The sequence below is a fragment of the Armigeres subalbatus genome, chromosome 2 (assembly GCF_024139115.2).
Source record: "Armigeres subalbatus isolate Guangzhou_Male chromosome 2, GZ_Asu_2, whole genome shotgun sequence".
Lineage (NCBI taxonomy): Eukaryota > Metazoa > Arthropoda > Insecta > Diptera > Culicidae > Armigeres > Armigeres subalbatus.
The window spans coordinates 228,271,336-228,288,418 of NC_085140.1; the positions used below are offsets into that span (position 1 = coordinate 228,271,336).

The 17,083-nt window shown below is 37.5% G+C and overlaps 1 protein-coding gene across 2 annotated transcripts in view; it reads right to left on the reverse strand.

The window, feature by feature from the left end:
- Positions 1-16,848, reverse strand: part of LOC134211833 (heterogeneous nuclear ribonucleoprotein U-like protein 2) — a 59,594-nt gene extending 42,746 nt beyond the window's left edge. For both annotated transcript variants that reach the window (XR_009979113.1, XM_062689123.1), the window contains exon 1: positions 16,548-16,848. Coding sequence is in view for 1 of the 2 variants with exons in the window: in XM_062689123.1 (XP_062545107.1) it covers positions 16,548-16,707 (160 nt within the window). In the remaining variant the exon portion in view is untranslated. The remainder of the gene's footprint in view (positions 1-16,547) is intronic.
- Positions 16,849-17,083: the final 235 nt, after the last annotated feature.

A 17,083-nucleotide genomic window follows, 5' to 3' on the forward strand; every position in this document is an offset into this window, starting at 1 on the left:
GACGCGGCACCAAACAAAAATAGTCAACATGTGATACTACCACGACAGGATATGTCTTTGATTGGCATCTCAGTGCTAATGGCGTAAGCCCACCCATCGCATCAAGATTACATATCCGAGGGGAGGGCAGTTCCGAATGTTTCAAGTATTAGTGATAAAATATTTGTTCTGTATCATGTTCTGAGTGTCCTCCGAAAATTTGAGCTGATTTGGATAAACACTGATATAGTACAAGCCGTTTCAAGTTTGCATGCAAATTAGTATGAGGAAATTAATGTTTTCATTATACTGATTATGACGCTTCCCTATTAAGCGCAGGTTAAAAGGAAACTTATACATAGCCAAAAGGAATACTAGAATTTAGTATGGAGGTGTAATGAAATCTCTTTTATTGTTTAGAACTGTAAAACAAGTCGTCGGTACAAAAAATCTAAAAATTGACCTAGCTTTCATATTGATGCGATGCGTAGTCGTGATGAGAACGGATGATTTGTCCATACAAGGAAAATAATTTTACTTTAAATGTTGTGGCGCCATTTGTTTCAAAAGCTACAATCGTGATTATTGATTCTGGTGCAAGATACAATCATCCTCTATCACACCAAACCATTAAATCATCGACAAACTAGCGCAATTCGGTACAATAATAAAAAGAAAAAGAGAAATCGATCTATACAGTTACGCCCCTATGAAGCGCGAGAATTAAATTAAAAAAATATACAAAGTTGCACATAAAAATTCCACACGTTTTTTCTTGAAGTGAAAAGTGATTTTCACTTTAAATTCTTCAAGATAGAATCTGTCTCAAGTGCCTTTCTATTAATCGTTCAGCACTCACGTGGTCCTGGAAGTTCCAGGCTGGAACGCTCAGGCAGACTCGTGCTGTGTACCGGGACCGATGTTTTTTGGATAGTGTTGTACAAAATACAACAGGGCACATGCTCAAGTGTTAATTAAACTATAAAATATAAAAAAAAGGTTTCTCTAAGAATCACTTCAGAAATCTATCTATGGTCTTTACGAAACAAATAGGATTACTTTTACATGGTATGACAATGGCGAAAAGAACACTACCAATGAAATAATCAATTACAAAGTTATGAACAATTGCAGCACTAAAGACATATCGGTATATTGTCAATACATTAACAGGATAAGAATCGCTGTTAAAATAACTGAAATTCAGAATAAAGTTTTGAGTTCTTTTCACAAAGTGATTTTAGCGACTGAAACAAGTTGCGTAGTAGCGGATACCATCCCTCATAACCGGTACCAAATAGTTTTTCATGAAAAGTTTTTTAATTTTTTCTAATTTTGAGAAAACCAGCGTTAGATGTCTTTCGCCATACAAACTTCTGGCGGTTAACTTTTGCTGGCTATTTTGCGCATATAGGGGAATTGTGGGTAAAATGAACAGGGGGGTAATATAAACAGGTTATCGTATTACGAAAATATTGGTTTAATTCGGTACAAAATATAGCAGCACCCTTCTGTCTATGTATTTCTAACTATTTGAATCACCCTACAGCGATCGAGAACTGTCAAACGTGAAAAAAATAAACAAAAACACAATACAGCCAGCCGGTAATACGCGTAATGTAAAATTTTACTGACAGAAAGTAAGGTTTTTGTGCACCTTCCAAGTGAAATAACATTCAAAGTGTGTTAAACCATGCAATCTGAGCTATTTTTAAGGATATAACGTGAACAGTAAGTTTTTTAAATAACAAATACTTCCTATATTAGTATTTAGTATTCAAGTTGTTGAGTTGGGGGTAAAATGAACAGCTATTGATGGGGGTAATATGAACACCGTGAAACATTTAATAACACAGATTCATTTTATCTTCAGATGCCACGTGTTTACAAACGAAAAACCGAGAGGCAGAGTTGAACGGAAAACCAAATGCTGGAGGCAAAGCGTGCGGTTGATTGTGGTGTCTCGGTACGAGCTGCTGCAAAAATGTACCAGATTTCAAGAATCACTCCCTTGGGGTCGAAAAAGGTCGTCTTTACGGAAAGCCAGGAAACTGAACTGGTACAACATTTGTTAGATTTGGAGTCCAGGTTCTACGGGGTTACGATGCGAGACGTGCAGAAGCTGGCTTACGAACTAGCCGAGAAAAACTCACTGCAGCATCCGTTCAATCACAAACGCAAAATGGCAGGAAGAAACTGGTTGGATGCTTTTCTGAAACATAATCCGATACTTTCTTTCCGGAAGCCGGAAGCAATATCTGCGGCTCGTGCAGGAGGGTTTAATAAACCATCGAAAAATGCCTTTTTTGATCTTCTCTAAAGAACATTTCAAAAGACGCAGTTCCCGGCGTCACGCATATTTAACGCTGACGAGACTGAAATCGGTACGGTAAGTCGGTGTTTTTTTTAATTTTGTTACTGCGTAAAAAACACGTTCATATTTTAACAGGTACCACCGAAAAGCTCAAGGTTGATACTATGAAGGGCAAGAAACAAGTAGGATCAATCACCTCTAGCGAAAGAGTACTGACTACGGCCATAATGTGCATGTCGGCTACAGGACAACATCTTCCACCGTTTATGATTTTCCCCCGTGTTCGCATGCACCGTGTTCGGAGCACCGAATGGAACAAAGTTTTGCTGCAATCCATCCGGCTACGTGAACAGTGAAATCCTTCTTGATTGGTTGGATCACTTCATCGTACACGTCAGCCCATCGAAGGAAAATCCTGCGCTCCTCATAATAGACGGCCACAGCTCCCATACGAAAAATTTGACGTTTTCTGCAAGAGCTCGTGCAAATTTCATCGACATTCTCGTGTTACCACCCCACTGCAGCAACAAAATGCAGCCATTAGATGTGGCGTTCATGGGGCCTTTCAAATCCTACTACGCACAAGCATCAGAGAAGCATCATGCGCCGTTTTCCGGGACGAGTAATCACCCTTTACGATGTCTCTGAACTGATGGGAGAAGCTCTTCTAAAAGCCGCTTCTGCTAGTGTGGCAGTAAGCGGTTTTCGGAAGACTGGAATTTGGCCGTTTAACAGGCAAATCTTCAGCGACCAGGACTTTGCCCCCTCAGAAGTTACAGATCAACCAGAAACTGTAACTGTTACGTTGATTACTGTAACGAACCCGATGATAGTTGACGCATCTACAGTGCAACATGTTGCAATTCCGGTTGATTCGGCCAACGCAACTGGTCTTACTAGGAGCCAAGCTGATCCAGATGGGCTTTCAATGATTCAAGCAAATATAGAAGAAGCTGATGCAGATTTGGTTACACCGGTGTGTGACACTTCTGTAAACTCAACATTCATTACCGTTTCATCTCAGGATCCAGAGCTCGTCGATGAAGACCCGGCTTGCGAAATTTCTCCGGTCTCATCGTTTGATGTAACACCGGCGCAAATTTTACCTTTGCCAAAAATGTCTTTTCCTAGGGTAACGAAGCGGAAGCGCAAATCGGAAAAGGCAGTCGAAATAACTACAGATGAATATCAACAAGGATTAGCCACATCTTAAGCAGCAAAAGCTATAAAATCGATTACTAAGGGCAAAAAATCATCGAAAAAACGAACTAAGAAGGATCAGTCTGAGGAAATACTCGAAGACACCTTATGTGAACTATGCGGTGCTTGCTTTTCCAGATCGGTCGACGGTTTTGGATGGATCAAGTGCCTGCACTGTTTGCTATGGTTCCATGCCGATTGCAGCAAAGATGATATGTTGGTTTGCCGCTTGTGTATTTAATTGATTATCTACTATTCGTAGTATACACTGATTGACAGAACTGTTTTTTTTAAATTTCGTTTGACTAATGAATTGTTATTGTTATTTAAATTTTATGAATGAATAAAGGCCATGGTAATGTTACACTAAAGTTTTTTATTACCCTTCCCTAAATTTTATATGAGACGATTATATAAGTCCTCACTCCCTACACTTTGAACTTTTTCCTTCAAATATAGCTATTAGGGAGGGGTATAATTTCATGGCTAATTACATCCAAAATATCCCTTATGACACATGAGCTGTATAATAAGCATATTAAAACCAGTTATCTAACACTGCTAAGACAATAATTTTAAATAGTGTTCATTTTACCCCCAGTATCTGTTCGTATTACCCCCTTGGTATGTTCATTTTACCCCCACTGTGTATGTCCATACTACCCCCACTATATGTTCATTTTACCCACATGTTTGAGATTGCATCCATCGAGGATGACTTTTGAAATAAGATAAAAATCAATATTTTATGCTTTATATCATACAATTAGGCATCGTACTTCATGAACAATTAATCCTATTTTGATTGTGTGACACTAATTATGTACTAAATTGATTCTAAGGGTCTGTCTCAATTGGATAATTAAACTCAAATTAAACTTAAAAGTGACAGTTCAGTAATTATCGAATAACCCTGCCGGATGAGCAGGATTACTTTTGACAGATATCGAATCATTCTTGATCGATGTCTTATTGGAATTGCTGGGTAGCACGCAGCCATTCTTATGGCCGGGTAATTTTTAAATTTTTGAACTGTCAGTTTTAAGTAAAATTAAATTTAATTCGGGAAATGAGACAGAGCCTAAAAGTAAAAAATAACAAAATTGCTTATGGTGTTCATATTCCCCCCAATTCCCCTACTATAGCGCCTGGATGTGGCTGCGGCGGGTAGAAAATCAGCCACTGCCAATAATTCATTGACATGAAATGTATAAGTTTCATGTTATGATTATGTAATGCAGTACCGCATAGCTTTCATTCCAGTTATATATGTATTACATTGAGAAATCACAATGGCAAAAATGTATGTGTTCTGGTGAATACATTCATTATGAAAATTTATTTTCGTGTAGTAGTACGCATGTTACACACAGAACTCATTCTAATGGATTTTTTTCTTCTTATTTTTGATGAGAGAAGAAGGGGAATGTGAAGGTAAAATATATGTTGCAAAATGGGCAGTTCAACTGTTGTGTGTGTTTAGTTGACAGATGGAAGCTTCTCCCGTATAACTAAAGATTTCATGATGTTCGATCAGCCAACAGAAGACCATGACTGGCCCTTTTTCATCATCGGACAACCAGCAGGTGCGGACGCGAGCAAGCACGCCACCAATGGAGCTATCCATGGCCAAACGAGGCCGCACAATATCTTGCATACCAAAACAGTTCGAAGCAATAAGGCTCGATGCCCACGTAGCGTCATTTCAACGCAGAGTGCACGTGGCGTCAAAAGGACGCAGGTGTGCACCGGGAAAAAGCGGTAACGCAGCGTCACCACGCCGATGCGCACCAGCGTTATTTTATGGCTGCGTGCACGTAGCGTTGAAAAACCGCTACGTGGGCATCGGCCCTAAGTGGCAATAAGGTACCAGTAAAACGTTCAATGCAAGAGATGGCGTTGGTTCAGTGATAGTAGAATCGAAATTTCATAACAGTTATGTTATGTTATGTTACTTAGTTACTAAGTGCTGTAGATAATCTTTTCATCTCATACTTCATTCCTTACCACTACTTTCTTCTAAAACACCAACATTTCCATAAATTTGCGAAATACGTGATTTTCTCGATTTCATGGTGAAATTTTCAAAACAGTGTAGCAGGTTTAACAAAACAGAAAGAAACGACGGTATCGTCGCCACTCAGTGACGAGTAGCGTATATAGATACATAGTAGAATCTATAGATGAGCGAAAGCATGGCAGAGTCGCTTTTTTGACCGTGCACACGCGCATATGACGTCATACCCCTTAACATTTCCATTGAAATCGTGACGTCATGCTCGTTTGGAGACACGTTTGACAGTTCGTTTGGAGGCAGAGGATTTATCTTCGCTCATCTATATATTCCACTATCTATAGTAGCGTAAACATGGTGCACGGAAGGTTGTTGTCTACACTTTTCACTGCTGTTGCCAATGAGAGACCGACTGTTTTTAAAAATTAATTTACTTCGATGAAATTTACTCCCAGTGAGAGATCGACTGTTCACTTCGATGAAATTTACTTCCAGGGTGCAGCAGCCGTAAAAAGTGTAGACAACAACCTTCCGTGCATTATGTTTACACCCGATTATGTTTTTACACGGATTTTTTTTACACAGCCGTGTAAAAAAAATCCCATACAAAATTTTTGCAAAGTTGCTCAATTTTGCATGATTCGTCGAGAAATCATAAAATTTTTTTTTACACTGATTTTCAAATTTTGAACTGAAAACTTTTTTTACAAGGAACGCATCCCCGTGTAAAAAAAGAATCGGGTGTTCTCGTCACTGAGTGATACCGGCGTTTCTATCTGTTTTGTTAAACCTGCTACTCTATGTTTTGAGATTTTCACAATATTCACCATGAGCTCATGGAAGAATGGTAGTTGGAAATCAATAAAATGTATGCAAAAAACAGGTATTTCGAAAATTTATGAAAAAATGGAGGTGTTAATGAAGAAAGTATTGATAAGGATTGAAGTATGAGGTAAAAAGATTATCTCCTGCACTTAGTTTGCACTGATTAGTGGTTTTATAGTGATGAAATATCGATTTTACTTCCACTGAAAAAACACCATCTCTTGCATTCATCGTTTTGACTGCTACTGTTGGCAGCATCAGTAAAAAGTGTAGACAACAACCTTCCGTTCACCATGTTTACGGTACTCATCACTGAGTGGCGACAACGGCATTTTAATCTGTTTTGTTAAACCTGCTTTTCTATGTTTTGAAATTTTTATGGAAGAATGGTAGCACGAAATCTTGTTAATATATAAGAAAATCAGGTATTTCGCAAATTTATGAAAAATGGGGATGTTTTAAAAGAAAGTAGTAATAAGAAATAAAGCACAGACAAACAGACATAACACATTGAACATTCACTCATCAAATTCATCGTCGTCCACACACTAACGACATCTGTTGATTTCACTAAGTTGGGCAAATCACGCACCGGATGGCGGTAGTAAGCAAACGTCAAACTCGAGCAAATCCGATGCCCACGCCACGAGTGATCGATTGGCCAACTAATGATTATTTAAATTGACTAGTAAATCAGTGAACAATGATAATGAATCGCCTGCTTTGAGCGTGCTTACAGCGGCACACTAGGAGTTAACTTTTGAAATTCAGTATGGCGAAAGGCATCTAATGTTTAATATCTCGAAAATAAGCACCTTATCCGAAAAAATATTTGGTAGGCGTAGTAGCGGACACCTTCGTACATAACTGGTACCAAATAGTTTTTCGTGAAAAGTTTCTGCTGTTGAGAAAACCTGTCATACAAACTTCAGGTGGTTAACTCATGCTGGCTATTTTTACATATACGATAGCGCCTGGATACAACAGCGGCGGGTAGGAAACCAACCACTGTATCTGATTAATTTCACGAGTGTTATGTCTGTTTGTCTGTGAATAAAGTATGAGATGAAAAAGATAATCTCCTGCACTCCTCATTCACAAACAAAATGAAAAGTAACGGACTTAAATGAGAACCTTGCAAAACACAAGAGGCTTGGATCACAGAAAAAAAGACAACAATCGTCAAATTTCCATCGTTCACTGATTTGCGGCGAGTAGAAAATCAGCCACTGCCAATAATTCATTCAAATAATCATCAGTTGGCCAATCGATCACACGTGGCGCGCGCATCGTTTTTGCTCGAGTTTGACGTTTGCTCACTACTGCCATCTGGTTTGTGATTTGCCCAACTTAGTGAAAACAACTGATGTCGTTAGTGTTTGAACGACGATGTGTTTAGGGTCTGTCTCATTTGGAGAATTAAACTGAAATTAAACTTAAAAGTGACATTTCAATAATTATCAAATAACCCTGCTCGCAGAGCAAGATTACTTTTGACAGATATCGAATCATTTTGCATCGATGTCTTATTGGAATTGCTGGGTAGCACCAGCCATTCTTATGACTGGGTTTTTTGCTAATTTTTGAACTGTCACTTTTAAGTTTAATTCTCCAAATGAGACAGAGCCTTAGGCTTTGGTCCGATTCGTGAATCAAAATCGAATTAAACTTAAAAGTGACAGTTCAAAAATTTCCAAATAACCCTGCTCGCAGAGCAAGATTACTTTTAACAGATATTGAATAATTTTTGATAGATGTTTTGTTGGTCTTGCTGGGTAGCACCAGCCATTCTTATGGGCGGGGGATATCATAATTTCCGAACTGTCACTTTTAAGTTCAATCCATTATTGGCAGTGGCTGATTTTCTACCCGCCGCTGCCACATCCAGGCGCTATAGTATATGCGAAAATAGCCAGCATGAGTTAACCATCAGAAATTTGTATGGCGAAAGACATCTAACGCGGGTTTTCTCAAAATTAGGAACTTTTCACGAAAAACTATTTGGTACCGGTTATGAAGGATGGTGTCCACTACAACGCCTATCAAATATTTTTTCGATTAAGGTGCTTAATGCTGAGAAATCGAACCTTAGATGCCTTTCGCCATACTGATTTCAGGAAATTAACTCCTAGTGTGCCGCTGTAAGCACGCTCAAAGCAGGCGATTCATTCGATTTTAATTCACGAATCGGACCAAAGCCTTAGGGTCTGCCTCATTTGGAGAATTAAACTTAAAAGTGACTATTCAAAAATTAAAAAATCACCCCGTTATAAGAATGGCTGGTGCTACCCAGCAATTCCAATAAGACATCGATGAAAAATGATTCGATATCTGTCAAAAGTAATCTTGCTCTGCGAGCAGGGTTATTTGATAATTATTGAAATGTCACTTTTAAGTTTAATTTCATTTTAATTATCCAATGGGGACCGACTGTTTATTTCGATGACATTTACTTCCAGGGTGCAGCAGCCGTAAAAAGTGTAGACAACAACCTTCCGTGCACCATGTTTACGGTACTCGTCACTGAGTGGCGATACCGGCGTTTCTATCTGTGCTGTTAAGCCTGCTACTCTATGTTCTGAGATTTTCACATTTTCCACCATGAGCTCATGGAAGAATGGTAGTTGGAAATCGATAAAATGTATGGGAAAATCAAGTATTTTGCAAATTTATGGAAAATGGTGGTGTTTTTGAAGAAAGTAGTGATAAGGAATTAAGTATGAGGTGAAAAGATTGTTTCCTGCACTTAGTTTGCACTGATTAGTAGTCTAATAGTGATGAAATTTCGATTTTACTACCATTGAAAAAACGCCATCTCTTCATTAATCGTTTTGACTGGTACCTTATTGAGACAGACCCTTAATTATCTTCGTGTGTTGTTTATTATTACTGACACCAACAGGCATTATACTGCCCCAATGATGGTTCTAAATTAATAACTATCGTATTACATAACAATTCGTATAGCATAAAGATATATTAAATACATACATTCACAAATTATCTATCCATAAATTATTGGCGTTGGCTGATTTTCTACCCGCCGCTGTCACATCCAGGCGCTATAGTAAATGCGCAAAATAGCCAGCAAGAGTTAACCACCAGAAATTTGTATGGCGAAAGACATCTAACACGGGTTTTCTCAAAATTAGAAACGTTTTATGAAAAACTATTTGGTACCGGTTATGTAGGAAGGTGTCCGCTACTACGCCTACCAAATATTTTTTTGATGAAGGTGCTTAATTTTGAGAAATCGAACCTTAGATGTCTTTCGCCATACTGATTTCAGAAAGTTAACTCCTAATGTGCCGCTGTAAGCACGCTCAAAGCAGGCGATTCATTTAAATTCGTCTAAACAGAAAAAAAAACAATACTTGTATTGGAACAAAAACATTTGATCGTTAAAAGAAACACTTTCTAGCATTTTATCAACAAGAATTATACGGCGGTCTCCAGGAGGTGGGCGTTGAATGGTGAAATTCTCTACAACGTACTCCGCGTGGCCAGATAGTTGAATCCAGTGCTCTATTTCGATATTTACGATCCAAATCCACTTTGAATGAAACATAGTTCATTGATGCAGAATCTTTCCATTGAGGTACTAGTCTTTTGATATTCACATTCTCAGAAACATGTAATTTCTGGCGCACTAGGCTTTTAACTTCATCGTCTGTTACATCAGGTGCTATTAGCCTGTGCACGAGTGGATGTCGACCAACCGGGTCGACATGAGATGACATTTCTATCATTTACCTGGGTCTTTGTTTGTAAACATTGGCATTATTCTTATATGATGTTGAAATAAGTTTCTATTAAATGTTCGGATTCAATAAGAATGCATATTGGAATCATTGGAAAAGCGCGAAAATAAATTCTGTTGGAATTGTTGAACATTATAAAGTCGTTTTACTGCATTTAACAATGTAGAGACATGGAATGCAAAAACGTTGCAAATAATAGTTTTGAAAACTATGGTAGTTAGTCTATGATATTTATTTTTCCAAAAAAATCATTTTTTTTTGTATTAAAAGGGGTAAATATATTTATTGCTCTGAGTTATTAAATTCTTGCAATAGTTAATGTCTGTGTCATTTATGAGGCCGATTATAACTTGGGGTCACCTTCTTCAACTCTGCTTACAGCGCAAACTAGGTTTAAGCTTATGGGCAAGCACTGTATAAGAGTTATGCGGATATAAAGAAAATGACTGTTAATCATATGTTGTCATTCCAAAAAAGTAGAAGGTTGTATTAAGGTCACTCCTGACGGAATCCAAGTTTCAAATTGCTCGCGTTTTCGGGGGCACTCGATACGGAAGCAACGCACAACTGTCATTTTTAATATTTCACGCATGCTGCGACGCACCAAAGCTAAATCAACAAAAATGACAGATGTGCGACGGCTCCGTATCGAGTGGTGTGTTCACAAAAACACGAGCACTTTGAAACTTGGATTCCGTCAGGAGTGACCTTAAAGACATGATCGCAAATTGATCGTATACGTTATATAGAACTACTTATCGTTTGATAGTGAATGTGAAATTCAATTATTTTGTGCATGTTCATTGTGAATGGATATAGCCGAAAAGTAGGCAATTTACTGTAAAAGTAAAATTTGAACACTACCTGTTGAAATTGGATTTTCAATAGTTAAATGCATTGAAGCAATTGTTTGCAATAGTTGTATAAAATCTTAGAGAGTTAACTGGTCGATTCATACCAAAAGCTCCAGAATGCATTGAAAAACGAGTTATTGGCTCTTACTTCCTGACCTCTTTCAGTGACGGTCCCAAATTTGAAACTTTGGAATCCCCCCCTTTCTTATACTGAAAGACGTAATTCTACGTCGAAAATCATTTACTTCTGATTTTTTGCTTCTGATTTGTTCCATAAAGTTATCCAAAATTATAATATTTTAGCCGCTAATAAAACCGTACCAACACTACTAAAAATACACACATATTTATTGGCAAAAATCCATAGATTTAACTTATGATGTATATCAGTGCACACATAACCATTCTTCACGCGAGTTACTAATAAAATATATATCCAAATAAACTGTATGTGTGCCGTGTGGTCTCAAATTAGCAATTATTTAATTTATATGTGGTTATATATCGTTTATATTAGGGTGGAGCTATTGCAAAAAAATTATAACGGCGACATATATATCTTATATAGATATTTTTGGCATTGAATGCTTACCTAGATTAATCTGAATTATTTAGAAACTTCACTTCTTCAAATCAATATCATATCCTACGTAATAATGAATACAAGTAATATATACGATATACAAGTTTAATCATTGTAAATAATTATGTAAAAGCTGGCTCCATTCCGTTTTCTTGAATAAGTCACATTTTTATCTTTACGTTGTTAATAAAAACGACGCATATACATGCTAAATCAAAGTGATTTAAAATTCAGATATTCATAGGATCAATAGATTTATAATATGTTATTATATCTTTTGAACAGCTCACTGAGAATTAGGCTCGGAATAAGGAACATTCAATGCTAAAAATATCAATAAATTATCAAAGCTCTATTAAATGTATAGTTAAATGACATTGGAGGTTCAACAACTCTGAGAATTAATTTTCACGCTTCTCCAATGATTCCAATCACCACAAAAAATCACCACGCTTTTATATGGGCCACTCACATTCATGCAGTAACGCACGAACTGAGCAGCCTGTCGGAGCGACTTCTGTTGGGTTGAATGGTGAATGGACCAATCAATAAGCAAAAACTGCCGCTATGAAATGAACAGATTGCGCCACCGTAGACATGTTCTGTCAAACACACATGAATAGAAATATGCGTATACACTGCTGCCGTTGTTTTGATGCGGTGAGTGCAAAATGAGTTACCTTGATTGATCCATTGAATGGTTGGTGCTGGAATGATTTTTTGACTGCCCCATAGTCGCACTCACGACGGCGGCGATGAGATTGACCGTAGAATATGCTGAGATCCACGTATTTCACTGCATTGACTTTGACATACTTCAACCCTGGCACAGGCTAATATTCGACACGAACAAACTGAAAATTGCACATCCCTGAGGAGAATCGTTTGACGTATCGTGTGACATTTTCGTTAATAACGATGCATTGCTTTGAGCATTGTTTGCTCTGTTTTCGACTTTCTCAAAGGAAATATTATTACCAGACGTTGTTATCTTTGCTAAAACATCGTTAATTTTGGAAACTTCAAATTTCAATTGCTCAATCTCATTATGTGGAGTCTCTACAGGTTTTGTGTTTTTGATTACATTTCGAAATTTAACGTTCCGTAGTAGATCACGGCAGTCGTCACACACCGAATAAATGTTCGTATGCATACATGCTTCCACTTTATCGTACGATAGGTCAACACAGTCGGCGTGCAAACGATTATTGGTTTCGCAAAAACCTCCACATTGAATGACTGTGGCGTTGAGCGCAATCGGTCCTCCGCACTTTCCGCAGATTGTAGGCATCATATACGGGATGTATCGAATCAGCGTGGAGAACGTGTAAGATGAAGTAGCTGACACTATCGGCAGCGTCACTTTTGTTGTTTGATAAAGCGGCGATCTGTTTATTCACGACAAAACGTAGATCCAGATGATGTAGTTTTTTTCAATAATTGTACGGATGTAGACGAATTATCGAAACTTATAAAACAGCGAAATATTGCAGGATTTCTTCGAAAACTTCACAATGAATCGCCTGCTTTGAGCGTGCTTACAGCGGCAAACTAGGAGTTTACTTTCTGAAATCAGTATGGCGAAAAAATATTTGGTAGGCGTAGTAGCGGATACCTTCCTACATAACCGGTACCAAATAGTTTTTCATGAAAACTTTCTAATGTTGAGAAAACCCGCGTTAGATGTCTTTCGCCATACAAATTTATGGCGGTTAACCCATGCTGGCTATTTTGCGCATATACTATAGCGCCTGGATGTGGAAGCGGTGGGTAGAAAATCAGCCACTGCCAATAATTCATTTAACAAAATATGAGTTATATTTCATATATTAAATCGAACTTAATTCGCGACGACAATGAGAAGGCAACACAGCGATGCATGTAGAGCAACAAGTTCGGAAAAAATGTAATAAAATAATAAGTAAATGTTCAATGTGTTATGTCTGTCTGTGCTTGAGTAGAAGCTGATCCTTTTCCTTTCAGTCTTACTGTTTAAAAACGTTCGGTTAAATACGAGTCAAGCCATTGTAGAAGTTGTGGTTGCATTTCTTTTTATCTACTATTTGAACAGAAGCATGAGAATATCAACGCAATCAAATGCTTTGGGGCCATACACATATTACGTAAGCACTTATGGGGGGAGGGGGAGGCGGTCAATATCTTACGCTCCATATAAATAAAAAATCATTTGTATGAAAAAAATCTTACATTGGGGGAGGGGGTATCGAAAAACCCAGAAAAATTGCTTACGCAATAAGTGTACGATCCCTTTGCTGAAATGTGTGTACAAGGCTTCTACATAATGACCCCCATCCATTGCTTGCAAAGAATAATTAACGAATGTTGGAGGCTTTTTCAGTACAGTCAAACCTCCAAGAGTTGTTCTATGATTCGATATCGACTCATAGAAGCAATTTATTCCATATTAAAAAATATTATCTGGGTTACTGTGATTATCCCTACAAAGGTATTCTATTCTACATCTCGTTGCCATGAGTCGACGGTCCCTTTAATATCGACTCATAAAGGTTTGACTGTAGTTCGTAATGATAGGAATTCCACTAATTTTTTTTTTTAGGTGTTACTACTGTACTGCTCTAGGAATTGCTGCAGAAGTTACAATACTGAGATCCACTTGTGTATATTAGGGTGGTTCATAAAATCGATTTTGCTCCACAGTGCTCATCTGATTCTTTACCATGTTCTGAGTGTCCTCTGAAAATTTGAGCTCATTTGGATTAAAACTGATTTAGCACAAGCCATTTCTTCAAGTTTGCATGCAAATTAGTATGGAGAGATTTATTTTTTCATTATAGTGAATATGGCGCTTCCTCATTAAGCGCAGATTAAAAGAAAACCTACATAGCTGAAAATACTTAACAGCTTTCACCCAACGAAAATCGCATGTTGATTAATCGCCTCAATAATTACACGTAAAAAAATTTAATGTTGTTTATTATTAATATTTCTAATACTTTTACAAAGCAGGCGCTTAATGACATGTATAAGAAAAATCTTATACATCGCATTATTTCGCATATAGTCACATCGCATATAAGGTAATTTTTTATGTGTAGTAATCGATTTTAAGACAGGTTGCGAATCTTTAGTCATGATCGTTAAACTTCTTTGAGGGCATCACTGAAATGTGCAGTGCAACACTGTGCAACATAGTAGCCTGAATTTGTGTGTGCTATCTTTCGCGCCACGAGCAGCAATGTTGCCTGCTGATGAGTTATGCAATTAGCTCCAGAAAACCACGGTATAGATTAAGTTTGATTACTAATTATTGGGGCGATTAATCAACATGCGATTTTCGTTGGGTGAAAGCTGTTGAGTATTCCCTCAAGCTATGTTGGTTTTCTTTTAACCTGCGCTTAATGGGGAAGCGTCATTAACATTATAATGCAAAAATAAATTTCCCCATACTAATTTGCATGCAAACTTGAAACGGGTTGTGCTAAATCAGTTTTAATCCAAATGAGCTCAAATTTTCAGAGAACACTCAGAACATGGCAAAGAATCAGATGAGCACTGTGGAGCAAAATCGATTTTTTGAACCACCCTAGTGTATATATCGTGGACAATGATATGAACTTTAGAAAAACTTCTTGAAACGATGGAAATATAATACTCTAGTCAAATCATAAAACATCGACATGGTATGCAACTGCATGAATAAATCTTGGCTTTGAAACTGTGCATTTCTAAAATTTCGGTACAGTATGTAATTGTAATTGTGTTTATTGAAATTTCGGTAGTAAAAAAAGAAACAGTTCATTCTTTCGATTGAGACTTCCGTGAAGAATTACAAAAAAAAAACAGAATAATCCACCTAGCGGTGATGGTGCCTTTCTCATGTATTATAAAACAAGAAAACACATAAGAGTAACATAGGGAGATAGATTCAGTTATTTCCATCAATGAATTATTGGCAGTTGCTGATTTTCTACCCGCCGCAAAATAGCCAGCATGAGTTAACCGCCAGAAATTTGTATGGCGAAAGATATCTAACGCGGGTTTTCTCAAAATTAGGAACTTTTCATGAAAAACTATTTGGTACCGGTTATAAAGGATGGTGTCCGCTACTACGCCTACCAAATATTTTTTCGATTAAGGTGCTTAATTTTGGGAAATTGAGCCTTAGATGCTTTTCGCCATACTGATTTCAGAAAGTTAACTCCTAGTGTGCCGCTGTAAGCACGCTCAAAGCAGGCGATTCATTCACATTAATTTGCGTTCATTTGAATGCATTGCAGCAGTATTTGAAAAAAAATCGATTTTGAAATTTGAAATAAAATATGAAGAAAATGGTACATCAAACTATAGAAGCCCCATATAAGGTTGGTATTTTGACTAAATACGAAAAAGGCACCACCATCGCTAGGTTGATTAATCTGGGTTTTTATTTGTTACGATAGCCTACTAGTTAGATTAAAAATGGACTTCTTGAAAATGTTTGTCACTTGACCTATAAATGAATTTCCCGGTTGATTAGATGATTTTCTGCATTTTTCGCGGTTTTTTCCGGGTGTCCCACTTTCGGTGGACATTTTACTAAAAGCTCGAATTAATATCATCAGGAATTTTCATTTGCTAATAAGCGTTTACATTATGCTATCTGCTGTTAGTTTTGTCGGATAGTGCATTGCCCGCTAGAATTTGCGAATATCTACATTATGATAGTTTTGATAGAATAAGCTGGCCAAGCGGATTTGGAGAAAAAAGAAACAAAAGTTTCAACGAAACTTTTTTTTTCAACTGTGCCTGTTCTACCAAAACATTGTGCATCTTTGACAGGTAGTTAGCCGGCATCTATACAGACTTGGCCCTTTTACAATGACGATACCAACACCGAAAAAATTCGATTACACGCCATGGTAGAAAAGCGAAAGCTCAAAATGGCGCGCCATTTTCTCGAACTATGAGAAACTATTTACATTTATCAATTTGATTGTCCAGAAATCTTAAATAATACACCGGTAGCACCACTAACCGGTGCCAAGAAGACTATTACCTGCAACGGATGGAGTTGATTCAGCAGCAGTTCCACTGTTTTCATTCTCCAATGCTTCTTTGAGACGCTCCACTAAGACCGCTTTCACGCCTTTCGTATCTAGGTTACGAGAGGCCAACTCCGTCTTCAAATCGTTCACTTTCATCTTATTGTAGTCCATTTTGGTAGAAAACTGTCCAACTTGCCGTAAAAATCAATTATTTCAACCGATATGTCCAAAAATATATCACTAATCAACAAATCGACACGCGTCTGATGGATTTAAACACTCACTCGAAGAAGCAGCAGAATATAATGAATGGAAAAGATCCAAAAGTATGAACAGTCAAAATCGTATGTGTGAAATGTCAAAGGAATGAAAAGCTTTGGCCGATGATCGATTAAAAGTGCTGCCAAAATCAATAAAAGCAGAGAACGTGCACCATACTATAAAAACGATAAAAACATGAAAACGATGAACGCAAGACAAAATTTTCAAAACGACTTATCTGCTTTTGTAAACAAAGATTCAAACGACGATTTGACGAATCTGATAG